This window comes from Haemaphysalis longicornis, unplaced genomic scaffold, assembly GCF_048455015.1.
Source record: "Haemaphysalis longicornis isolate Haplotype H1 unplaced genomic scaffold, Haemaphysalis longicornis Haplotype H1 scaffold_1, whole genome shotgun sequence".
NCBI classification, from domain to species: Eukaryota; Metazoa; Arthropoda; class Arachnida; order Ixodida; family Ixodidae; genus Haemaphysalis; species Haemaphysalis longicornis.
In genome coordinates, this window is record NW_027526203.1 from 458,143,131 (window position 1) to 458,168,863 (window position 25,733).

General features: G+C 46.4%; 1 protein-coding gene across 9 annotated transcripts; it reads left to right on the top strand.

The window, feature by feature from the left end:
- Positions 1–1,395: 1,395 nt before the first annotated feature.
- LOC144156106 (uncharacterized) lies at positions 1,396–24,920 on the top strand. 9 transcript variants are annotated; one of them, XM_077687925.1, is made up of 9 exons: positions 1,890–2,183; positions 4,410–4,477; positions 6,845–7,251; positions 7,329–7,422; positions 8,958–9,132; positions 18,870–19,005; positions 21,514–21,617; positions 22,103–22,233; positions 24,055–24,920. In XM_077687925.1, the coding sequence occupies exons 3-9, from the start codon at positions 6,850–6,852 to the stop codon at positions 24,132–24,134; spliced, it is 1,122 nt and encodes a 373-aa protein (XP_077544051.1). In that variant the 5' UTR covers positions 1,890–2,183; positions 4,410–4,477; positions 6,845–6,849; the 3' UTR covers positions 24,135–24,920. The 9 variants fall into 9 exon arrangements, with proteins under 9 accessions (XP_077544050.1, XP_077544051.1, XP_077544047.1 ...); XM_077687920.1 differs by lacking the exon at positions 1,890–2,183 and adding an exon at positions 3,865–3,990; XM_077687923.1 differs by lacking the exon at positions 1,890–2,183 and adding an exon at positions 4,042–4,161.
- The last annotated feature ends 813 nt before the right edge of the window (positions 24,921–25,733 follow it).

Below are 25,733 nucleotides of genomic sequence, written 5' to 3' on the forward strand. Positions count from 1 at the left end.
GGACCAGGTCGCTTTCTCACAAGTATGGCAAATAACGAAATTTCAAGAAATGTTTTTTTTTTTGCCGCAATTTTAAAACATACGTTATCATGTTGAACAGCTAAAAGCTTAAAATGTGTCATAATGAGCTTCCTGCTGTGGTCTATATCACCCTCCAATAACTGCCAAAACGTTTGCACTTTTTGCATCCCCCTCTCACCTACACAATCTATAGCTTTGAATCTTCGCGTCACATATAAATCAGTGCATGCATTTCCTAACAGAGGAAATAAATAGCAATTAGAGAGGTTGATCTTTATATTTAAACAGTGCAATAAGGTTATAAATGAATGCTTTGCGATGCGAAGTGAAAATTAGCGTCTTGTCTAAAAAACGGTATTTGATTTCCAGAAATAAATAAATAAATAAATAAATAAATAAATAAATATATATATATATATATATATATATATATATATATATATATATATATATATATATATATATATATATATATATATATATATATATATATATAATATAAACACTATTTCAATAGTCTTACAACGTTTGGTCAGTTTGGTGGCACTTAAACTCAGATTGCAGTTATACAAGCGGAGAAGCAAGTGACCGTGACAATGACTTCACCTGATGTCCCCAAAACAATAAATGAATTCCTAGGACGCAACCATTACTGGTTCCGGACTGATCTTTCCTGGGCGCGGGTGGAGGGGGGAGTAGAATATTTGAATGCTTATACTTATCTGTGCGTGTTATAGGGACCCTCCCCGCCCCCTCCTTCTCATCCCTGAACCCCCCGTGAACGATACGCACATAAGTGAAAGTCTCGCTTTTTAATAAACCGATGGCCCAATGCAGGATGAAACTTTTATGTTTTGCGTATTACAGACGTCGTATTTTCCATCAGTGACCCGACAAACCACGTTTCGCGCCAACCCTCTTCACTGACAACTTTCATCGACAGGGCATGCTGCTCCATCAGATCAGTGACATGAAGAAATAAAACTTGTTTCCCATTCCACACAACACGCAGTGCAGCTATGTCATTGAACAGCTAGTCTTGGACACTTCTGTGCACAATTTAATTTGCGGCAACACACATAGCGTCGGCCGAAGCACCGCTTTGCGCTTTCGACGTACCCGCGGCAGCCTCGGCTTAGCGCCGCGCTTGTATTTGATAGTATACTAGCTAGGAGTATTAGGGCCTGTTACAGTATACAACTAGAGATCACGCATGCATTTACACTCGTCTTGAGCGCTCAAACGAACGAAGGTTATTATTCAAGTTGATGCTGCATCTAGTTTCGCAATCTGAACGTCGGCACCAAGTTCTTACTGCTGTTTCGTGTCATCTATCGTTTGTAACAGCGCTATTTTTTTCTGTACACTTGATCCCCCACAACGCGCACCGTTACGTGCGTGCTGCGGCAACTTAGTTTTCGGTCTCGAGTTGACCCGCCTTGTATCTAAAAGCGTTGACCGTTATAAACTCTCATTCCCCTCACACCAAAGGTGCCACCTAGTACGGAACACTAGGCGGCATTGGCCAGGCTTAAGTTTTCTCGTGTTCTGACCTTCAGCCAACACCACGAAGTCTCCGGCTCTGCGAGCTCCAAAAAAGAGGTATGTTCTGGGCGTAACATTTTTCGACACTCTCAAAGATCCCTAACTTTGCGATGTCGGCCCTGCTGGTAAATTCCCGACCTTATTTTGTCCCATTCGGCTTTAGATTGAAACGGGAGTGCTGAAGCCTAGCGAGCCCTGACCTCCCTCTGTGGTACCTAGATTCCCCGCGCACAATATCTCGAAACGTGCCCGAACAAGTGCATATATTAAGATATGTCATTTCAATCTTAAGTCGTCTCGCGTGCCTCTATGAAGGCAGCACCACAGCGAAATAGTCAACGATGTCTTTGACCAGCAGCGACGAGGCTATCCCAAGTAACGCGCACAAGGGCGTTCCGCAACCATTTTGATCATTAGAGTTTTAACTTCTGTTGACGTGCATGAGGGTGCCTTATAAACGTTATAATGGGACCTCACGTTGAGGCCTGCACCATTTAACGTATGTATACGTATCTATGCATATTTACTGTGCGCTCGAGATACTACACTACGTTGCCACGTACACGCATACTTGTCTCGTGCACAACGTGGTGTCTTTTACAAATTGTACAACCCAGGTACGTAACTTTGCGCGTACCGACTCCTGAATAGACATCTGGCGTTGATTTCATGTACATGTGCATTAGCCTCTTTACATTCAGATCTACAATACAGGTGGTAGGAAATTAACGTAACAACCGGAAGGGCTCTTGCCCGCAACTGGGAGCATTTTAACTTCACCTCGACTGTTTCCTGACTTTTACGGCATTTAATCAGTTATGTATTTCCCTATATCGGAGGCCCTGTCCATCTTATGCTATTCTTAGCATTTCTCGGATCTGCAAGCACTGGCAAGTCTCCTAACGTGTAACCGCTAAAACACTTACCCTGAAGTATTTCTCGTTGTATTCTCTCATAGGACTTTCCATGTTTAAAACGGAACGTTCTGAACCCGGTGTAGTTCTTGGTTTAGATTTCATTGAAGAGACAACTCAAACGCTTACGCTCAGTTTGCACCACACAACCAGCCCGTCGCTAACGAAACGAGAGGAAATAATTATTTATAAAAAGAAAAAAAAAAGCTCTACAACGCAGGTTTTGTTAGCGATAATATTTAACGTACATTGATGTGACGTGAATAACGAGTATTATCACAGTTCATAAGAAGAAGAAGGTGAACAACCCTTACCTTTATCCAAGCTGATGAAAGAACACAATAACGCTACAACACTTTATAAAGTCTAATTGAACAAGTAGAGCTAACGCTGCTCGGGAAGCACGGAGGCGAAGTTTTTGCGATGCGACAGCTACGCAATTTATTAGCAAACACGAAGCTGTTAAGCCAACACCTCAATCTCCCGCAATTTAAGTTTTACGTTGGAGTGTGAAATGCTAAAACAATTGCTCATATACATCGGTATAACACGCTTCGTGATCGTGAGCCTAAGGCAGGATAAATTAGTATTCAGTTAACAAAGGAAAAAAAATATAACTTTTAATAAGCAATAAGAGAACTAGAAATGCAAGATAAAAAGGGGCACAGATGTATAGTAACAGCTAGGATGAGCCGCAGGTTCATAAATGTAGTTTGCAGGGACAGAATAAGTCATAATTCAAACGGAACTGTTGCACTAGGTCGCACTCAAACCACTGCAAAGTCCCAGCGATTGGCAGTGACTTTGAGCAGCAGCATCAAATGCGGCCTAGTATGCAGAAATTAGTGGAAGTAACATCTCCTTAGCAAGGCAGGCGCAGGCGCCGCAGCCCACGCCGTCCCCGAACCAGACCGACACAGAAATGGCGGTTTGCCTCGTCGCCACGGCACAGAATGGCCACGGTGCCTCCAGCGGGTCTGAAAACTCTTGCGGTCGGAGATTTATCACACACACAAAAAAACAATAGTCTGAAAAAACTGCGACTGCCCAAATCGCTGCACACAGTCACCCCTCGTCGAATGATAAAGGCAGATTCGTGCCAAACTAGAATTTCCCTAAACCAACTTGCTTAGAAGGCGCGGCAGCGGCTCGAATGTACCGATCAGGGACAGGGATTTTTATGGAAGGTTTTCTCTGGCGAGAACCGCGTATTGAGAGCCGCGAACCACGTATTAAAGCATATTGAGAGCTTTACATGATAAATTTGCAATAATTAAGTCCCCTGTAATGTTTTTGTCACAGTTTTAGTCATTTTTTGAACGCAACGGAATAATTTGCTGTACTGCGCAACGTCCCCTAAGCCGCCATGTTGGCCGGCTGTCTGGGGAACTGCCGTTTCCCTAACCGTCTTCATTCGTCGCTTTGTTCGCGGCGTAGAGCTAGCCCTGAGCGAAAAAAGGCGCTATCATTCGCCATAAGACCCCAAAAAACGTTTATTTTGCACAACGCGGTACGTTTAAACCTTTATAGGTATTAATTCAGCACTGACGACCAGTTAATTCGTCAGATGTAAGCGTGATCGGGTGGTGTTCAGGCCGAACCCGAGTTATTTTTTCGTTTGGATTTTCGGGCATCCACGACAACGTGGTCAGTGCGAAGCGGTTATCGTATGATCAGTTCGGTATGGTTAGCTGTGTTTTGTTGCTTGTATTTGCAGCGTTCTTACCACGTCGCGAAGGTGTTACAAGTTAAACGTGCACTCTGAACGAAATAACGCTCAGAGTGAACGTTTCTGCTTGAAAGCATGGTGACCGCTGTGTTCACTGACATTGACTTGCCATCGCTGTGTCGCAAATTTAAGTGATTTAACGCTGTACATCACCTCAAGACAGTGTTATTGTTTTTGTTGTTATTGATTTTATTTTCTAGTGAAGGGTTCACTTGGTTGGTTTGGGCGGACGGATTTTCACCGCACCTGTCCGCGCAAAGCAGCTGAGGTGGGTAATAACGTATCGCGTGCGTCTTTTTTGGTTGAAGTATTATTTATTTCACACCCATAATCACAAAGCAGGCAATCAAAGAAACTGACTGCATCCTGTGTGCTGTTATCTAACACGGTTATAACCGCGAACTTTAGAAGTAGTTATAGGGGAAAAATGTAATTATGCTGGTCCGCCACCGAATCAGGTCGCGAGTGGCAATGTGGCCGACACGTGAACATTCTTGACAGCTGTGCTCTGTCGCACTATCTCTAGCACTGTTCGCACGGCGCTCTTTCAATCAGACAACGGAAGGCGCCGTGCCAAGTGCATGCTGTGCGGTCAAATTAGCTTGCTCATATTGATACCAACACTTTCGCAGCCGTTGATATTCTCCTCGGTCAAACAGCGGAGTACCAGAAGCTTCTCTCAGCAACCTTTGGGGCGCGCGTGTAGAAAATGTAAATTGACAGTTCACTCAACTGACAACACGTTCGAAGACCTTCGAAACGCCCGTTGATAAGCGTCATTTTGTTAGTGCCAAGCCTGTCGAGGGATGGATGTCCGGAGGTCCATTAGGGGGGCGGGGTTGGGGGCTCCAATCTGGTTGCAGTGGCAGAGGGCAAGGTTATGTTTAAGATTAAAACTTTTTTTTTTGTGAGGAGAGGCACTGAGAACAAAGCACAATTATTATTCATAATTGAAAGATACACAATAGGTTTCCTACCTCATTCTAGCTGCCCAAACCTAACTACGTTTTGATTTTAACTCCGCCGTCTATCATGTGGTGGCAGAGTCATAGAAATAAAAAAGTTGGCTACGAGTTCTCGCCGGCACATCGTGGGCTTGACTGACAAACTTACTTGCAGGAAATTAAAAAAAAATGAAAAAAAATGTGTGTTTTTAGCAGATGTGTGTGATATATTGCGCACATTTTGTTGTGCGCATCGCCATCCTTTGTGGGCCGTCGTGTTCAGAGTTATTAAAGATTAATACGGTGATATTATCCAACCTTGCCGTAGCTAGCTTAAAGAATGAGTGGAAACTCGTGAACATCCAAGAAAATACTTAAAAGCTGCATTAATATAATTTAGTTGCTATTGTATTGGCGTTCGCGAAAAACCAAGCTCGGGAACAAACCGTTAAATAGATGAGGGGTAGATAAGGGAGCAAACCGTTGAATACTTACGAGTGACTTGATTGAGTGCATAAGCTTGATTAAGCGCATTAGATATGCTAGTTATAACCGTGTGCGATGAATGTTGTGCTATCTTCACACTGCAATACTGACGTTTGCTTGCTCCCTCTTGATTTTCCCACGTTTATCAAGTAAATTAAGCGTAAAATTGCCAACTATAAGCGCGTTGCTTGTTATTTAGCAGGTTGTCAAAGCAAGTTTTTGTACCTTGTACTGTTGGTGTGTGAATATGCACTTAAGAATTTTGTCATTTGAGCAAAGTGCTTCGAACAGAGTTCGGAAATTCCTAACCTGTGAACTAGCTTGGATTCCTATTTATTAGTAGGCGCATTCGCAGTACTAATATCTAGCCGTCAGTGAGCTTTTATTTTGTTTTCACTTTGTTTTCACGACGACTCCTCTTATGTAGCTTTCGTACTTCACCCGCTGGCGGCGCTGGGGAATTTTGGTGTCAACCTGTCAACTGACCGAGCTCACCTTCTAGTCTAGCCACTATGGGCACACAACTTTCTCTTTCTCTTTTTTTTCCCTCCCTCTTTAATTTCTTTTTTTTTTATTGGTGGCCGCCATGCTTTGTGTACGGGTATGTGTGTTGTGCCCTAGGGAGTTATGGATTTCGTAGAGTATTATTTACATTTGTTATAATATTTATTTACACGAATGAGGCAGAAATGCGTCGTCATGACTCGAGAAGCCGCAAAAACCAACCCTAACCATGTAAGTCAAGTTTGATTGAAGTTTTTCTGTGCCCCGTGTCGCGGCGGAATAGGCGGTCCCAGCTACGGGGAGCTAGGGAAAAAGTCGCTTTACTAGCACTTCGTAGGGAATTGCTGGCGAATTAGGTTGAACGCATGTCATGTGTGGTCGCGAAACGTGCTCGGTACACGTGGTTTTATTTACCGTGTTCCACAGCGCGATTTGTTTCATAGTGTGAAATCTCGATCAGCTGCTGGCGAAGTGTTAGTGGCGTTGCACTAAATATGGCGTCTTTGGGGTGGGAGGCCCGTGTTAAGACCGTTCCACCTATGCCGTCAGTGATCGACATCGGTCTCGGTGCCGAGCACTTGGAGCATGACGGCGAGACTAAACGCATGTTCACCGTGCGCCTTCGAAGAACTGGATCGTGATTTGGCCCGATTTTGTTCTTTCCGGCAGCGCTAATGGGTGTCGGGCGCCTTTTTTTGCAGAGCCCATGGAGGAGCAAGTGACCGCACTCGTGCCACTGCACAGCAACCAAGTTGCTGAGGGCACGGCCGAGGCGAGGGCCGCCAAGCGCAAAGCGGCTGGAGGCGAGAGCTCGAACGCTGCCTCGGTCAAGTGGTACAAGCAAAAGTTTCGCGATTCGTGGCTTCAGGACGATCGTTTCAAGAGTTGGCTGGTTGCCGTGCCGGACGACCCTTACCGCGCGAAGTGCAAGTTGTGCAACGCCGACCTGCGAGCGGGCAAGAGCGAGCTGGAGAAGCACGCGCGCACCAAGCACCACCGGGACACCGTCAAGGCGGTCGAGGACGTCAAGGCCCTGCTGGGATTCGCCAACCAGGCCGAAGCCCAGTCGCTGCCAGAAATGGTGACGGACGTGCCATCGGCTGATCAGGTGGGTCTGCGGCGCATGGCCGTGCCGGTGCGACTACAGGTAGCGCGTCTTCAACGCAGACTAACATGCTAGTTCAGTCTGACAATTCCTTCCAGGTACAGGACGATGAGCTGTCGCGCCCTGCCACTATGTCAGCTGCCGTGACCCAGAGGAGGCCGTCCCCCGTGCCTGGTGAGTCCTCCCCCACACCTGTTTTTATTTTCTCTGTTATGAATCCCTTCAATCTTCACTAGTTTGGGCTTAACTTGGAATTTTAATGATAGCTCCATCCACATCTGTTTACGTTACGCCATTGTTTCGGGCACAGCATAAAAATTTAATTGTGAAATGTGAATAGTCTGCCTCAGCTGACCTGCTTATATTGTATGCACATAGGTAGTGTAGGAGTTAAGACACTGCACCACTATACACAAGTTTTCAGGGTCAATCTCAGGTTGTGTGTTGTATGGGCAGTGGTGCAACACGAAGGTGCCTGTGTATATGATGTTTCACGGTTGAGGGACCTAGGCAGTCTTGGAGGGTATGGAGCTTGCTACTGTTACACGCTCTTGAAGCCACTACTTTCCTTTGGCGACTTTCACTCTGGATTTGATTTTGTGTGGGTGTGCGGTAGTGTCAGTACCGAGAGTCATGCAGTGGTTTTGCAGTCACGAAACTGGTTGAAGTTTTAGGCAGGAATACAAGATTCGGCGCACAGGGGAGGAGGTGTCACTAAACTCTGGTACTACCCAAGTTAAGAATGGTAATGGCTCATGTTGTGTATCACTCTGCCGAAGCAATCGACCTGGATTTACATATTTACACATGTAAATGTTTTGAAAGGAGATTGCATTTAATGTGTGACATTGGCTGTTTTTTCTCACATTTTGTCATCACTGCGGTAGTTTATAAGCAGACTAAGTCTGGAAAATCACAGATACGACTCATGTCACGTTCAAAATACTCGCAGTAATGCACTCTGCACTGCATGGAGAGAGAGAGGTAGAATAAACTTTATTTGAGCACTAGTTGGACTAACGACGAGTGGTGACCAGCGCTTGAAGGGTGCCAGTGGCCTGAGCTGCTCGTTCAGCAAGTCCTCACTGGACTTGAGGGTCCGAGCTGCCTAACGCCGCCTCCCAGTGCTCCTCCGAAGAGATGAGAGGGACTGAGTTGTGCGGGCATTGCCATATGATATGAGAGACTGTTTCGGAGAAACAGCCGGTTGCGGTGATGAAGCGCAGTGGCAACTTTTGCTGTCTTTCTTAAGTTCTGCCCAAGTATAGTGGACTGTGAGCCTAGGCAAGCTTTGCCTGTGCTAATCTTCACTGCACCTATTAGTGCCACTTTAACTCTTTGTAACGCTTATAGAGCAGGGTTTATGAAATGCGGCATTTAACTTACTCGGAAATGCAGTATACGCACGATCGCATTAACGAGCACCAGCTATGCTACTAGATAGACACATAATGGCAGCTGATGCAGTCACCTGCCAGCTGAGGCGTATTGGTACTCTACTTTTGCTTTTTTTGGCAGTGCTACACGTTAGTGTGGCATCTCTGCATCAGGGTCAGTTTCATGGCCAGTAGAAAGTGTCAAAGAACTGTAATAGGGGTCAGCTACTTGCATCACAGCAGTTTTGCACCAATATGGAATGCAGATAAGCTGCAACAAGAATGTTTGCATCCCATGTGACTGTTAAAAGTGGCTGCCACGTTTTGCTGCAGCTGTTCCAGCGGCCACTTCCCGGCGTCCAGGGCCAGTGCACAGCTTCCTGCCCCAGGTGCAGTGCTACGCACCTGATTTCAAAGGCATAGCTGTGGTGGACAGCCAATTACGGGAGATCCAGCTCAGCGACTATGAAGGGAAGTTCCTGCTGCTGTTCTTCTACCCGCAGGACTTGTGAGTACAGCACATTCTTCTCTGCTACGGTGCCTTACCTACTTGACACAATGATCGACACTCAAATGACATGCTCACATGGTAGTAGGTCTGTCGCGACTACAACGCCTTTGGTAAGGGGAAAAGAACTGTATTTACTTCACATAACAAGCAGAACACATCCCATCACCGCCATCGTTCCTCATCGTCCTCTTCTACCCACATGTGCGCTCACCTCTTTCTCGTCTAGGGAGTAAAGTTCCAGCAACCTCCCCCCGCGGCGAAAAAAAGACGATGGACGCGTAGGGAATTGCCATTGCACCTGTGTTTGCGCTTATACTTCCAGCAGCGGCGAGGTTTCCTCTATGGTCCTGTCCCTGTCATTCCGTGAAGGCGGTAGGCTCGTTGACTGTTCTTGCGCCGGAACTTCCAAAAATGACGAAGTGTAGGGAAACCATTGCTCGTATGATTGTCGTTTGTATGATCTTTTATCTAAGACTTGATTTTGTCATGGTCGCGCCGATGACGCCGTTGTCCGCCAGGAATGGCTTGTGCGACGAAGAGGTCTTGTTCGCGTTGGTCTTCCAGGTTTGATCGAAATTGAATCCACCGCCTTTGCTTCATGTGAATCCCATTCTGATGCCTTGCCTTCTTTGCTTCTGTCAGTGTAGTCAGCGTCATCGTAGTTAAGTCCTCCTTTAATGAGCCAACCTTCTTGTCAGATCGATACAACATTCTTGGGGACATGTCGTTAGAAGCGATATCTCCAGTTCTGGCTCTGTTGCTGCTCATTGACAAAATCAGTACACCGTAGGGCTTTCCAGCGAGGTCAAGCAAATTGTCAATATATGCACCCTTTTCCGCTGGCATACCTTGAGGTTTAGGTTCAAGTTGAATGGAAGATTTCTGTGCCGTTTCATGTATCTCGGTGTCGTTGCCAGAGTTCTCGATATGGGTGGAGGCAGTCAGAGCGCTGCTTGAATCTTCAAGAGGTATGTTGGCCCGTGATGTGCTACCGTGGCAATCTGCCTCTTTCACAACCCCGCTGCGCATGCGCAATCCCCTAGTGGCCAAGTCCCTAAGCAGTCCGGCAGGGGCAACAGACGACACTCCCCACAGCTCCCGCACAAGCGGGAAGGGGTCGTGGTTGTATTTACATCGTTTGATTATTTGTGTGTGCTCGTTGTGCGCGGAACAATGCCGACAAATTGTGCTGCGTTCCGCTGTAACTCGGAGTGCCGAAAAGGAAACGGTGTCGGCTTCTATCGCTTCCCGTTGGCCGCACGCGATCGGCTACGGCGGCTTGCGTTGCTCGGGATGGCTTGGGTGATAAGAACTTTAGGCTTAGTATCCTGGCGAATATTTGATCGCCGCTGTCTGTGCAACTGCGAATGACAATCCATAACACAACTTTTCACCACACTATCATCCCCTTTCTCGCATGTGGAACTTTATTTAAGCTATAACTGCCGTTTGAGCGATCGGTGACCAAGACATCTCATCTGCGTAGCCTGATTCGATGCTTCTGCGCAGGTATCGCCATCTCTCGGCTGCTTGGCGCTCCGCGCGCCGCGGCGACCAGTCAGCGTAGGTTTGCATCGCGGCAGATATCTGATCGCCACTTTTAAAATAAGCCCTGACAACAATCCCTAGCACAATTTTTCACCACATAAACACCTACTTTCTCGCATGTGGAACTTCTTTTTAGCGATCAGATTGATTCAGAATGATTCAGAAGAGCAGCGACAAGCGCGGTTGCTACCGTGGTCTGCGCTGGTTCGAGCCGCTGAGTGTTCCGAGCTGGCAGGCGCGGCCGGCGTGTGCGCGGACTGTTTTCGAAGGCAGAAAACGCATCACGATTGCTTGCTTTATCCATTTCTTGCGAACAAACGTGCAAAATCTACAAATTCAGCTCGGCGATCGTTGTAGTTGACCATGGAGCAAAACCAGTGGGTGGAGCGAAGCCGACGACGCATCTCATGCGCGCATTGGGCCATGTGTCTCAAATTCACGTGTACGACTAGTCGTGGCGACAGTCGTAACGATCAGTCGCATGTGAATCGCGTGTACCAATCGTACATGTGTCCAGCGCTTAAAGGCCGTGTGCGAACTACCGGCCTTTGTCGAGCTGGCGATCGCAGTTCATGCCAGACGACTCCAAGTATTGCTCGCTCTGCTGCTCAGACGGCACACGGATCTGTCCGAGATTTCTCTGCCAGCCCTCATTCAGTGATAAGAAGCCGCCTGGTATTATGTGATTACCAGGGGCTGTCATCTTTTAAGGCGTTATAACACCAACACAGAAGAAAAACTTCGGCTGCTCCTCGCCGTAATGTGGGATTGCCGTGCATACAACGAGAACGCAGCTGGAGGAAACGCCGGTGAACCCTGCCGCTTCAACTTCCGCTAGGCACGCTAGGTGGCAGCACACCGCAATGAAAGAGGCGGATTGAAGTTGCGTGAGGGGGTCCAGGCGAGAAGCTGCGACGCGACATCGAAATTCATTTGACGGGACAAGATATGGAGCAAGAATATCTTCGCACCGCAGAGTACGACAAAGCCATCACGTGTTTGTCTAAGCTAAGCCAATGCATCAACGAGTTGAGAACTGCAGCCGCTGTGTCTTCGGCCGCTTCGACAGAATCAGTTCCGCCGCGCTGGGCCAGCCACGGTATCAAGTGCCCACGCTGAGCAACCCCATGTCGCGACTACAACACCTTCGGTAAAGGGGAAAGAACTATAATTCTATCACATCACAAGCAGAACACGTCCGGTCGCCCCCATCGTTCGTCATCGTCCTCTTCTACTCACAACTGCGATCACTTCTTTGTCTTCGGGGAAAAAAGTTCCAACAAGGTCCACACGAGCTTGCTGCTGTGTGCACAGTAAGGTACATTCACTCAAAAATGAAATGCAACCATCTAAGCATGTGGCTCTCCATGACCTGACGTAGCCCATTGGAAACTTCGAGCACACGCAGCGCTTTGCCGTTGTGCTCAAGGAGGGCCGCTCATCACGTTGCCTCTTCTGGCCCAACATGGAGGACAAGGACTATGACACCCGATTGTTGCTACGGCATGAGCTGCTGTCAAAAGAACAGAGCTATATGCTTAGGTTCAGAAGACTAGCCCTTTCAATGCTTTAGTTGCTAAACATTAGTCAGAATAGAGTAACTGTACACTTCAAGCTTCTCACCTTTATTAGACCGTTGCAGTTGGAGCAGGCCCAAGGTGTATACGCCTCGAGCTTCGCGATCGCTGCGCCGCCTGCCGCCGCTTCTCCGCGGCGTAGACGGGATTTGCGCTGCGTGGCTGATAGGGGCTCGTGCAGTGTTTTGGTTCTGTTTCGCTTCTTTTCGCCTTTCTGCGCCCTAAAAAAAACTTGTTATGGTGACATCTATAGGCAAAGAGTACGTTTAGGTCACTTCAAAAGCAGCTGCGTCTTCGTAGAGTACGCGATAGCCTGCAAGAGCTACCCGCGGACGCGGTTCTGTGCGCTTCGTTGCCGCTCTTTCGGGCGTCGGCGACGGTGGCAACATATCACCCCTGTCACCTCCAAAACATCAGGCACAAATGAATTTTACTGTTGCCTCGTTTGGACCTGATACTGGCACAATGAGAGGTTGGCTTCATTTTGCAGCGTGGACAACGAATGCGGCTTCGTTTCGAATATATACATCGCAGAAAAATATGTTTCGGGGATGTGATTACCCAATCCCGGACAATAACTTATGCCTTTTATAAGAATATAAACCATGCGAAAATGTTAAGCATATTGTGCGCCGTTAAATGTGCCCACACAGCCTTATAGCAAGAACCAAGTGAAGTTAATAAAACCACGGGAAAAAATGCTGTGCAAGTGCGGAATTAAGAAACATAATAGCTCTAACGGAAATAAAAAAAAAAAACGGGACAGCTTCTCACATGCTAAAGACGTTCGTAGAAACTTAAGCCAGGTAAAGTTCACTAGACCAACTATACGCGAAATGCACTGCTATTTTGCGAGACATCGGTGGGGGGGGAGGGGAGGGGGACGCTGTGTACAAATGCGGAGCGGAATCAAGCAACTATGTTTTAGTAAACACACACAGAAACCTCGAATTCACTTTCCTTTTGTTTTTATACTGCAACGAACAGCTCATCGTACGGCGGACGCATTTATGGAAGTATACAGGGTAGGCTGTTTCAACAAGCGATGAAAGGTGTCGTTGGAAGAGTGTGGTATGTAATAAGGCCCTCTGATTTCAGTTTCTGCTTTATTCTGCAGGCTCCCTGTGCCATATGACGATATTTCGAAGAAGCATTTAGTTGTGGATGCGGATTATATTCTAAGCCCGTCTCCGCGCTGCCAGCAGAGGATATATGTAGCAGATGAATGTTTGCAGGCGCTCGCCTCACGACAAGACGACTCTGTCGTGTGCTGATCCCTTAGTATAATTATGCATTGTACATCGTACTTTTGTTGAATATTCCCGAAATTAACACAGACTGGCTTGTAAATGGTGGTGATCAATATCTGAGGTATAATATTGGCAAACGTAACTGGCATGCTGTCAGGTATGAGTGCTCCGCTGATTATGTAAGTGCACAAAACTGATTTAAATCGTAGTGTATAGCTGTAGAATGAACATCTGAGGAACCGGTGGTTACGGAGAAACTGCTAGTAAATTCAGGGCAGTGTAACTATAATCAGGTCATGCACACGCCGGTTTCGCGACGCTGGCCTGTGACACACACCTGGCGCTTATACAGACCGAATATACCACGCTAAGATCGCGTCAGAAACATTTACACACTCGTAAACACACCCCATTTGCGAACAGAGTGACTGCTTCACATAAACATGGATTTCAAACGCCCGCAAACGGTAAATCTCAGTCAAGAACGTGTCGCAAAAGCAGCGGCGGCACTGGGGAGCGGGACGCGGACTCCCGCGGCTGCTTTCGAAACGGGCCGCTAGGGGGATTTCAGTGGGGCCCTGACAGGCCGCGCTCGAGGCATATAGGGTGTGTGCACTAGTCACTTGACTGCGCGGCGACGTCGGCTCCATTTGTATGGTTGGACACGCGCAGATAGTGGCGCGCATAATGCCTTTCTCTTCATGCTAGCTTGGCGTCATCCCTATGGGCTGATTTCTTTATTTCTTGCGTTGCTTCTAAGGACTGCTGCTGGAGTTTTGAAAATTTCACCACCCATGCCTGCAACGATATTTTATGGGGTGGTGGCATGTGAGATGAGGCGCTGGTGTTACTGCGCCACCCAGGCCTGCTGCACGCTTCTTGTGGAGTGTGAGAAACAGTGAGGTGTTTTGGTGACAGTGTTCTGATGCATTGAACGCGTGGCCGTCCTCAACCTGAGCTCCCAGTGAAGCTGAGCGATGATGCAAAGGGTCAGGGAGGAAATGATCACGAGATATGTACGTGTGTCATGAGAAGCTGACAATTTTCTTGAAGGAAAGGGGCTGCCATAAACTCGACCAGTTAGTCAAAACTGCTGAAAACAACTTCGAGGCCCAAGGATTGACAAACCTAGGGAAACGCTGAGAGGATTTCTCCTCTCAGTGTTTCCCTAGGTTTGTCAATCCTTGGGCCGATGTAGGAAGTAGGAAGTTGTAGGAAGCATGAACAATGCAGTAGTTCAGCAGTCCAACGCGAAAACTGCTGGCTACTCCTTACGACAAGGCATTTGCAAACCCACAATTCATGCAAAAAAAAAAAAAAGAAAACACTGCCAAAACGAGCATTCTTGCCAACACCATACCGCAGAGCATGTTTCGCGTCTGGAAGTGCGCTGACTGTGCCGATAGCGCCGCCGTACAGTCGAGGAGCCAGTGCATGCACACTATTCATCACAACAGTGGGGAGCCACGATTGTAATACTTTGGTTCCAGAAGGTTCCTTTTCAGCTTCAAAAGAAGATCCTGCTTTCTTGTAAATCTTGTAAATAAGCTAGTTTAATTTGAATCCACTTTTTGTCAACCAGAATATGCTCATCTGCGTTTTCACTGCTATATGTTTGTGTGTTTTGCGGTATATATGGGTAGGGCTGCACACATATTTGCGTGTTTGGTTCCCAGCTATGAAGACTGTATTTCTGATGCGAAGGAAATATGAAAACGAGATTTCTGCCCATGCTTAACTTCCGTAGTGTAAACTAACTGTGGCGTGCCCTTGACTGTGGCGTGCCTCATCGCCTGTTTGTTGCTTGGGTTTTGAGTTGAAGTGAATAAGCACCGCATATCTCTAAAGGTTCTTTCTGCAGCTCATGTGTAATACAGTGAAAGCTCGTTAGTATGAACTGCAAGGGGACGCCACCTCAGTTTGAATTAATGAAAGTTCGAACTAACGAAAGTAAAGTACAAAAGCGGTACAATGCAATTGTGGAGCACAAGAGCATGTCGGCATCTAAAAAAAAAACAGCGATTCGAGCCCGCCTTTTATCCTGGAAGGCGAAAGCCAGCATTTCTTGCCTTAACGAGCGAATGTAACGGAAAACCTCCTGTTCGCATTCCATCCGGTCATTAGAGAGTTTTACCAAAGCGGCTAGCATGTGCTACGGTACCGGCGATGGCTATCGTCGGGACCCGACTGTGCATGCGCGCGCGGGAATGGTGAGGCGGGCCACCTCTCATGGGAGCGAATGCGCACGTGCCGCGCTGGGTCCCGGTGCTCACCGCCGGTGGCGTACACTAGCCACTATGCTGGAACGAGTCTCTATAACTTCTGAGCAATGGCCGCACTGGTGCCTCCTTGGCCACCTCCTTGTGGTCACTGGCAGTGACAGGTTCTACACTTCTGACCTCAGAAGTGATGCCATCCGTCAGCATGCCCCACACCCTGAACCCGTGTCCACATCGACGTAGTCTCTAAAGAAACTCGTTCCAAACCTCCACCATGAGGGTTTCAGATTGTTTTTACCCGATTCCCTTGTATCTCCGTTGTTCTCCCCTTTCCAGAGGCGACGCACCCTTGTGCTTAGACAGTGGGGGACCATTTGTCAGGCCGTGGGCCAGGCCCCAAGCTGCCGGTGCGGTCGCACAGTTTGATTTATCCCTGGTGGAGGCCCCTCGAAGTTCGAATTAACAGGCTTTCCAATACATGGGCATCTATGGAGACTTGGCCAGACCAAATTGTACAGTTCGAATTATCCATAAATTCGACTTATTTGAAGCTCGAAATAGCAAGTTTTCACTGTATTTAAAATGCTGCAATAGTGCTCCACGTGTTCAAAAAGTAGGCTCTTGTTTCTCATGCTCCTGATAACAGCTGAACTCCAGAGAGTGTCTTCGTGAACATGCTTCTTGTGTAGTGGTGGTGTCGGCACAACTTTGTAATGTGAATTCTTTGAGGCGTAATCGAGGGCACTCGAGTAGGGCAGACAACCTCGCCCTAATAGTGCACGCCCCAAGCTTATGGTGGTGGCGTCATGCTGCACAGCCTGTGGCAATAGCTGTGCACTGCATGATCGCTTTTCACTTTGGCTGTCTGTACACTGTGTGCTGGAACTTTCCACCAATGCGAACCACACGCGGAAGAAGATTTTGGCGTTATGTGGGGCGTTTTAAAACTGAACTTGTGTGGCTGATTCCAAGAAGAATGTGGTTCACACCTCACACGTCCATATGCCAGGAAAATGAGGAGCGAAGAGCACGAGGACGCGGGTTCCATTCCCGGCTTCCTTTTGTTTACTTTGTTTACGTTCCCTGATTACTTTTGTCTTCCTCGTTCTTTTTTTTTTTTTTTTTTTTAACTTCCGGTTGACCATATTCACCACCCTCGACCACCTAATCTGGTGCTGCTCCGCGTTTTCTCAATACCGCCCTATCTGCACTGACACTAATGCCTCCCGATACCTCTCAAGATGACGCTGCATTTGAAGACCGTAATTTTTTCACAGCCCTTGCGCTGTTTGGCATAGAGTGGTCTCTCAAGGTTAGTGTAGGTGGGGTCTACCTTTATCGTGAAATTTTTAAAAATGAAATTGATCTTCGCCTTAGCCTGGCCTGTGCTGTCTGAAGGGAACTCCTGTATGGCCTCCATTTTCTGGCCGCATGGCCTTCTTTTGATTGATAAAGGACTTCAACAACAACAATTTTCTGCTTGTGTAGCAGGCATGTGGAATTTGAGGGGGTAATGGCGTGAGGTGTTTATTATTGAGTATTGTGCCACCTCGAATTTGATTTGTCTGATTGTCCAATACTAGAATGAAATGTTCAACATTTAGAACATTCACTTGAAGTGGGTGCATGTTGCCATGAACCTGCAGTTTCTTATCTTGTGCAGCAGCTGCTGTCTCAGGGAGTCGTGGGAGGTATTACAGGGATAGCAGTGTTCCCGACGCTTTGCAGTATCTGCTATGATAGTACCACAGCCACATGTACTGGGAGAGCTTGGTGATTTGTTCCAAGGCCAATTGCACTGAAAATTTCGACCTCTTGAAAACCACATTTCTGTATAGCCTGCCTTTTTATTTAAAGACTGCAAGATACAAAATATGACAACTGAAATACACGCGTGCGGGGTGCAAACGGCTAGCGAAAGTCGCCGATTTTGACACTGAAATTGAGAAGAGCGTGGCCATTACGACCAGGCTGAAGTGATATTGCAGCCGGCGAGTGAACGGCTTTCCTAGAAGAAGTGCACCCAGCCCAGCTGAGCGGGTACTCCAGGCTGGCCAGTGGATCAAGCAACCGGCTAGCTGGAATGTCACTTCTGCTTCATGGCTGTTCACACGATTTAGTGGCAGGTGCGGCGTTGTCTGTGACGGAGGTATTTTAAACATTTTTAACGGTTTAACAAGGCATATCACAGAGCTACCAGTCATATCCCATTTGGTTTTGTGGTACGTACTATATGTTAAGAATGAATTTGGCGAGGTGAATTTTAGTGCAGTTGGCTTTTAAAAGGTCCTGCCACTGCACAATGGCATCGGGGCTCCCCTCGGTCGTAGTCTCGCAGATTTCAACACGCCCTTGTGGCATAAGAGAGGTGGCGGGGCAGCGGCGCTTGTACCTCTGCAGGACCACACTCATGGTTGGTGTTAAAGTGTATAGTTCCGGACACCATGTGTTCGCTATTTGAAGAGGCCTTGTATGGCAACTACGTCACTTGTTGAATAAATGAACTTTTCAGCTTGTGTAGTGAACTTTGCTTTATGCTAGAGGTCATGAGGTTTGTTGCTCTTTACAAAGAGATGCGATGCCAATTGGTTGTGACTACTAAGGGCTTCCCAAGGTTGTGGGTTCGATTCCCGGCCGCGGCGGCCGCTTTTCTGATGGAGGCGAAAAGCAAAAACGCCCGTGTGTACGAGATTTCGGCGCACGTTAAAGATCCCCAGGTGGTCAAAATTAATCCAGAGCCCTCCACTACGGCGCGCCTCATCGCCTGCGTTGCGTCGGCGCGTTAAACTCTACAATCAATCAATTACTAAGGGTTTCCAAGCTAGTTTGGCACATCTCATGCCATTAGGATGGGTACCTTTAGTTTTTGTGTGTGCATTGTTTCAAAATACTGAAGACTAGCTGGAACCAAAAGCTTTCTGAAATTGCTGCATTTGGCTTCTTCTGCCCTGTTTTTCTGGGGCTGTGCCTGCTTCCATTTAATTTTGCCATCTTCAGCATCTATAAAATTGCTCAATGTGAGTGTTTTTAAGTACTTGTTTTAAGAAATGCAGAAAGCCTGATAGTATTATTCAACTGTTTTAGATTTGTGTCTTCTGTTTGGCAGACTACTAAAGGAGCTACCTTTGATGATTTTCCAGCACTCTTGCGTGCCCCAGTGAGCTTGTGGAATACAGTGAGCGGTCTGCGGAGTTCCGCAGCATAAACACGGAGATCGTTGCAGTGTCCACAGACTCTTATTTCACTCATCTTGCCTGGACGAACACCCCGAGAAAGGTATTTCCTGGACCTTGATTCTTGCATTTGTAAAAATGCTCTTGAATCATATCATGGAAAGCACAAGTTATTTTATTTAGTTATTTATTATAGGAACCTTCAAAGCATAGCAGAAAGGAGTGGTAGAATACAAGACAGTGTGCTGTTTTAGTCAATGGTAAAGAAGTGCATATGTACGTGTCACATGACTATTAATGAGGGTGATGTTTTGGGCACATTGGTAATCTATAATTGAGTATGATTGTGCAGTAAGAAACGCAAATGTGATAGATACCAAGATATACAGCGCAAAATTCCAACCAAATTTATTGTGCCACTGTGAGAAATTATATGCTGAAACAGCATTGACTGCGCATGTGTGTGCATAAAAAAAAAAAAGATACAGAAGATGCCGCCACCAAGGTGCTGGTGAGAGCCAGCAAGGGGGGGCTAACTCACTTATCACCCAGTCTCGGTGTCGCCTTGGCCGCTGTGATTTTGTGAATAAGCTGCATCCTGGCATGGGATGCAGTCATGCATTGATTAAAAATAGGCATATCTGACTGTCACCATGAGGTCATTGCGGCAGTGCATGGTTTGCCCTGTAGCAGGAGCCTGTGCAGGATACGATTCGAACACTCAACAAACTTGTTCGGGTACCACTTAATACGCTTCCCGAGCATCTTGGGAGTATGAAAAACCAGTCTCACATTTGCCTTCTGTGCCATCTTTTTCAGTTTATGGGGTAGTGTAGGTGAAGTTCCCCACAGGCCCAGAGGGCAAATGTAGAAGTGGTTTTCTCTGTCTAAAAACCATTGATCTGGACCAGCATGGTGCGGTTCTAATTGGCAATCCTAGAAAAACTGAAATGTTATGAGTCACTAATGGAGCATTTTGGAGACTATTGGCTGTGGCAGGGTGTAATGCATTGTGGTGCACACTGGGAACGAGTTTAATTCTCAGCTGTGGAGGTGAAATGTGAAAAGGCTGATGTGTAAAAGCTTTTCGTGTTCATTGAAGACCCTCGGTGATCTGAGGTAATTTGGTGTTCACAATTGTGTAATGCCAAATAGAAACTTTGGCGCAAATTATTTCACTACCTTGGGAAACCCACCGCTTTTCAGTGATGCAATAAAACATTTTTTTTTTTTGCTGAAATACTGGTTGGGTACATAATTGCAGTGGTTAAAAATGTAGATCATTGAATGCGCTTTCCTACGGTATCAGTGTCTAAAACAAAAAAAAAATTGTCCATCTCAAAAAGGTGATGGGAAAAGAAATTTAGAATATACGTTTTATCAGCAAACATATTGTGAACACTTCCCAGGAAAAAAAAAAAATGTGAGCACTCTGGTGCCTGTGCCATTTAGTGAAGCAGCTTCTTGATTTCAAGCGTCATGTTTTTGAATGGTTCTGAAAAAATCTGTCATGTCTCCTGCTACTGTCGCAAAAGATCATTCCCTTGTGACGTAAAAACCTTTTCAATAATCCACTTTGCATTTTCTATCAGCATCTGCGAACCCTCCCGAATTGCCCCAGACATTAGTCGATGTTTCACATTCCTTGCATCATCATGGCACGGCCAAAGACCAGAAAAAGTATTTGCAAGTCATACCGTCTAGAGTTGCCGTGTTTTGTGCCTCCAGAAAAAGTGACCTGCTTGGATTTTCGAGGTTTTAGGCATGTGACATTGGTGTGTCCCATGGCAGTAGGGGCAACATCAAATGCCACATTGCCCTGGAAAAACATGAGCACTATGTCCATGTTGAGGAATATACCGCATATCAATGTGTCGTTAAAGGGAATTCAGCATAGTGGAGAAAGCAAGTTTTGGTCGTCAGTGACAACACGGCACTGGAAAATAATATGCCTTTGGTGAAAGGTCACCAATCTGGACAGTGCTTCTAACAAACCGGCTTCAGAGACTTCTTGTTGCTAGCAAAGTACACTGCGACGAAGGCGGGGAAAAAGTGAAGTGTAAGGACATTCAGTCTCCCCTCCCTTGCTCGTGGAAATATCTCCAGGTTAATGGCTGTGCCAAGCTGACCAGTGGTTGCTTGCTTGCTTGTGCTTTGTTGTGAGAACATCGGTCCACAAAAGTGGAGGTTGAGTTACTCATGTAAAACAAACTCCAATTGTGAACACTGGCACGGTGGGTGGATTGGTGTGATGGGCAGATGTTGCGGTGTTTTTTATTCTCGCAAAGTTCTTTATTTAGTGTTAAAATTGCTACTGGGTGTTTGCAGGTGTGGCAGTAGACTTGAATGCATCTGCTTTTAGATGGACTGTGCGATTTCCTCATTTACAGAAGGAAGAAAAATAACCCCCACGAGGAAAAAAAAATATGACTTCAGATCCTGGGAAATGTTTGATCCTTGTGGGGGAAATGCGGAATTGTGGGTCATGGGCCAAGTTCACTTCAGTCTGCCTATGCCTGACTCTTGCTAAGGTGGGGCAATGATTGCGGGCGACTCCTTGCTGTGGAACTTGGTGATGTATTGTTGAGAAAAACTGTTTGGCACTTTTCAGCTGGGAGGTCTTGGGAAGATCAATATACCCCTGCTGTCAGATTTCACCAAGAAGATCTCGAAGGACTACAATGTCCTGATTGAAGAAATTGGCATCCCACTGAGGTATGTCCTTGCATGTGCAGGCCTGGTCTTTTCATTTAGCCGTGCACATGTTTGTAAATGCCCGATGACCACCTTTTGTGTCATGAGCAGCTGTGACCAAACTTGCTCTGGCAGGTGCCCTTGCACGCCTTTGGCACTTTAGGATGGGGGATGTTTCCTGGCTTTGTTGTCTTAATTCCAACTTTGTTGGTGGCTGAACCTCGTTTACTTGGCAGAGGACTGTTTTGAGGCACTGTCTAAGGTTCGGTTTTTTTCGCTGCTATTCAGGGTTCAACATTTCCATCTTGCAGTGTGCTTTTTCTTGCAAAGTGCAATGCTTATGTCACAACCAAGGAGCAAAGGCGGAACACTAGTGACGACGTCGCCCACTTTTACCCTTGTCGGCGTTGCGCTGTAACTCTGTCGTTCTATCTCGTATGTGTTTTGCGACTTCACTTTGCTTAACCCTTTGTCTTCATGTTTTTCTATGTGTTTCCTGTTTGCAGGGCATCTTTTATTATTGACCCCAAGGGCATGGTTCGGCAGGTCACAGTCAATGACGTGAACATACACAGATCAGTGGACGAGACGTTGCGGTTATTGAAAGAGCTGCAGTATGTCGAAAAGCATGGTGCAGGTTAGAAGATTTTCCTTTTGAGCTCATGGGTGTGAGGTGGAGGGCGTGCCTTCCCTGTGTTGGAGCTTTTCAGCAGCTGCCCGCGCGGGTGGTGCTTGGCACGGCCGTACGAACAGGCGGCCACCCGTTGATCGGTGGCTGCTGCTCGGAGGCCGTGTGCGGCGCACTGTGTGGGCTCGAAGCTGCGAAAAATTCCTCCGCTGGGGAGCAGTGCTTGGTGGCATCCAGATCTCAAGGCCTAAAGCATGCCTCTGTCGCTTTTTCCTTCGCGCTAACCAAACTAAACTGATCTGTGCTCACCACTACAAGTGCATGTCACTGGAGTTGAGAGGCTGCTTGTCCTAACAGTGAGGAAGGAGGAGGCTGTTTTTTTTTTGTTCTTCTACACTACTGTCTCATTGCCTCATATTATGTCTGTGCATTTAAGGAACAAGATTTATTTACAACCTTCAGAGGATTGTGCAGTGCAGCAGCTTTTCTTCGGCTAGCAGTATCACCCTAGCGTTGCCTATTGCTCATGTAACCCTGAGTTAAATTTGGCTTCGCCGCATTATGCAGTAGCACTGGCGTGCCCTTTGTGGGAAGGTAAGAAAAATTGGGCGGCTGTGGAAACAGGTGAATGAAACATGTTGCCTGTAGAGCTGCCCTGTGTGCAGATCCTTGGAGTCCTCTTGCGCTTCAATGGGCCATAGCTGCATGTCCATTTTGTCAGAACTCGCTGAAGCAAAGAACCTGAGGCACGCCATTCAACAAAGGGAATAGTAAACTGCCCCTTCCCCACCTTGCTTCTCATGATAACTAAATGGGTCACATGTGCTTTTAGTGGACTTGTTTACTGTTGGCATGGATGTTCAGATGTCAAAACATGTGCCGAGGTTGGCACCAAATAAGCAACACAAATGCTCCTCAACCACTGGTAGGTGTGAGGTAACAGCAGTTTTTGTGAAGGTCATAACGGAGGTGTCTAAAGATGTGGGCCCCTGTCTTCCCATGTAATAATCTGTCCTTACCACACTCACAAGTTCACATGTGGGACTGTAGTGGTTGTGGGGATTTGGTAGCTGTTTGTCGCACAGTTGAACCTGAAGGAACGCCTAGACAACTGTGTGCAACTCACATTTACATTTTTGTTTCTGTCTTTATCACACCTATTCTGTGTTTGAGTAGTTTATTATCTCTGAGCATTTTTTATGGGTTGCAATGGTGTCTAGTCTGACAGTACATCTATTTTATATCTTATACAGAGATCCCTGATAGCAGTACAGCCTAATGGTATATTGCGAGTTATTCCCTTTTTGAAGCTATTGCAAAAAATCAATCCCTTTCTATTTCTGAATAACCATAAAAAAGTACTGCCTGTGTCCTCCTTCAGCACATTTCTTGGGTGAGTAATGGGGAAAAAGAAGACTGGAAACCCAGCTTAGTATTTCGAACAAGCACTTGGTACATACATTCACAGGACATACTTGGGAGCCACCTAGAGCTATCCAATTTCACTGCACTGGGCATCCTGGCCTGGTGCATTAGTCGTGGCCAAGACTGCCTTTGCTGACCAGTGTTGTATTGAATTGTACAGTTTTACAAGGATTTCCCCTCAAGTTTGTCTATTCGTTGCAACTTACGTGCAAGTGCTGGGCTTGCCCCGACGCACCTTTGAGTGCACGCGCATGTGTGCAGCCCCTCTGGGTGTGCATGTGTAAATGTGTCTGGGGCCGTGGTTTGCTAACACTCTGGGGCGCTGGTGATCCCTCTGGAATTGGCACGCAGCAAATGCGATCCCTGACAGCACAGCCATCTCTCTCTCTCTCTCTCCCTGCACAGTGGCCGCATCGTGGGAGCCGGAGCCCGGTGCATCGCGTGGGAGTGAGCGTGCCAGTGTGCGCGGCAGGGTGGACAAGTGACCACAAGCGGCTGACCTCCTCTGCTCTGTTTGGGGGGTCATCATCGTCACTCGCCGTGTGCAAATGTATTTTCTTTTATTCACGTGACAAGCCGTTTTCGGTTGTTTTTCTCATCTGTACAGTACTTCACCCTCACTTGTAAATACCTTCGGGACACCTGTCATCTCGAGCTGTTGTCAACGTCCTTGTTTTTACACTGTTGCCGGGTTAAGTTTTTATTAGCACTTGGCAGGGGAGGTCTGACCTCTCCTGAGTTTTCGATTTCCTTTTTTCTGGAGATTTGTCTTTTCTATTGCTGGTAGGCAGAAGGGTGTGCAAAAATAAGTGGATTGTGCTGGCCCCGATTTTTGTCATGGTCTTTGTTTGGCGTGGTCCAGATTTCTGTGTTGCGACTGTTTTGTAATTTATTTTTAGGAACAACCATTTCAGACTGCAAGAAACATGCAAGACTGTTAAACTGTCTGCATCTTCGGAAGCTCGCCATGTTGTTAATGACAGATTTGTTGGTGCTCTTATTTACACCTAATTGAGCCAAGAAAAATTTTGCAGCTATTTTTGTTGCTAAAATTAGTTTTTTTTATGGAAGGGGAAGGAAATAATTTCACCTGGGTGGTTAATCATACCTTTGTTTATGACATAATTATGCTCAATTGTGCCCAGAAAAAAATTCTAGAGCTATGTCTATTACTTAAAACAACATTTTCATTGCATGTCCACAATGCTGTCAGGGCTTACTCAATTGTGTGCTGTGTCAGCGAAATAAATGCAGTTGTTCTTGAAACTCAACACCCTTTGTCGTCATTATAAGCTGACGGCAAGTATTAATGGGCACAGAAAAGGACACGGCCATCTAAACGCACTACACAGTTGATGTATGCCAAGCGACTTTTTTTTTTTTTTCGTAATAGAGATAGCACATATCTGAATAATCACGCACCAAGAAAAATCAATTTGATTTTTCAATCAATTGATTTCAAAATCAATTTGATTTTGAAAAATAACTACACAATAGATGCCTATGCATTGGGAAAGAAGGAAAACATCTACATATTCAAACCTTGATCATATGGTCCTGGTTTATTCTGGCCATCACAATGGCACTGTTCAGTGAATCTGTTATTTGTTGGGCCATCTGCAAGTAGCCCTTTTAAAGGTACCTCCCACATGTAATAGTCCAGTGGCTTTAAGGGGGAAGTTGAGGTGCTACATTTTAGGTGTGTCATGGTAATAGAAAATTTCAGCTAGCCGCTGCTGTGCAGACCTGAATGCAGTCCACTGCAAGTACAAGATTCACTTAAAATTTGTTGCATTCCTGTATGTCTAGCGCAGAATTGTTATTTTGCAAAGTAATTGTAAAGCACTTTTGTTACTTCTTTACGTAACAGATTCACTAATTTGTTACAATTTTGCATGCACAGGGAATACAAAAAGAGAGTGCTTAGTTTGGGGGGAGGGGGACAATTTGTAGCATTGTTTGTGGATTGTTGGTTGTGCTTACGCATTGTTGCATAATTTCCTACTGTGCAGTATATGCAGTCAAACGTTGTTTAAGGCCTGGGAAGAAAGTTTGAGGGAGGCAAAGTTTTTAGATGAGTTAAA

Excerpts from the sequence above, each read along its gene's own strand:
- LOC144156106 (XM_077687924.1), top strand. The coding sequence starts at position 6,850 with ATGGAGGAGCAAGTGACCGCACTCGTGCCACTGCACAGCAACCAAGTT. Across the intron at positions 7,252-7,328 it reads ACGTGCCATCGGCTGATCAG|TCTGACAATTCCTTCCAGGT; the intron begins GTGGGTCTGCGG and ends ATGCTAGTTCAG. Across the intron at positions 9,133-18,869 it reads TTCTTCTACCCGCAGGACTT|CACTCTTGCGTGCCCCAGTG; the intron begins GTGAGTACAGCA and ends ATGATTTTCCAG.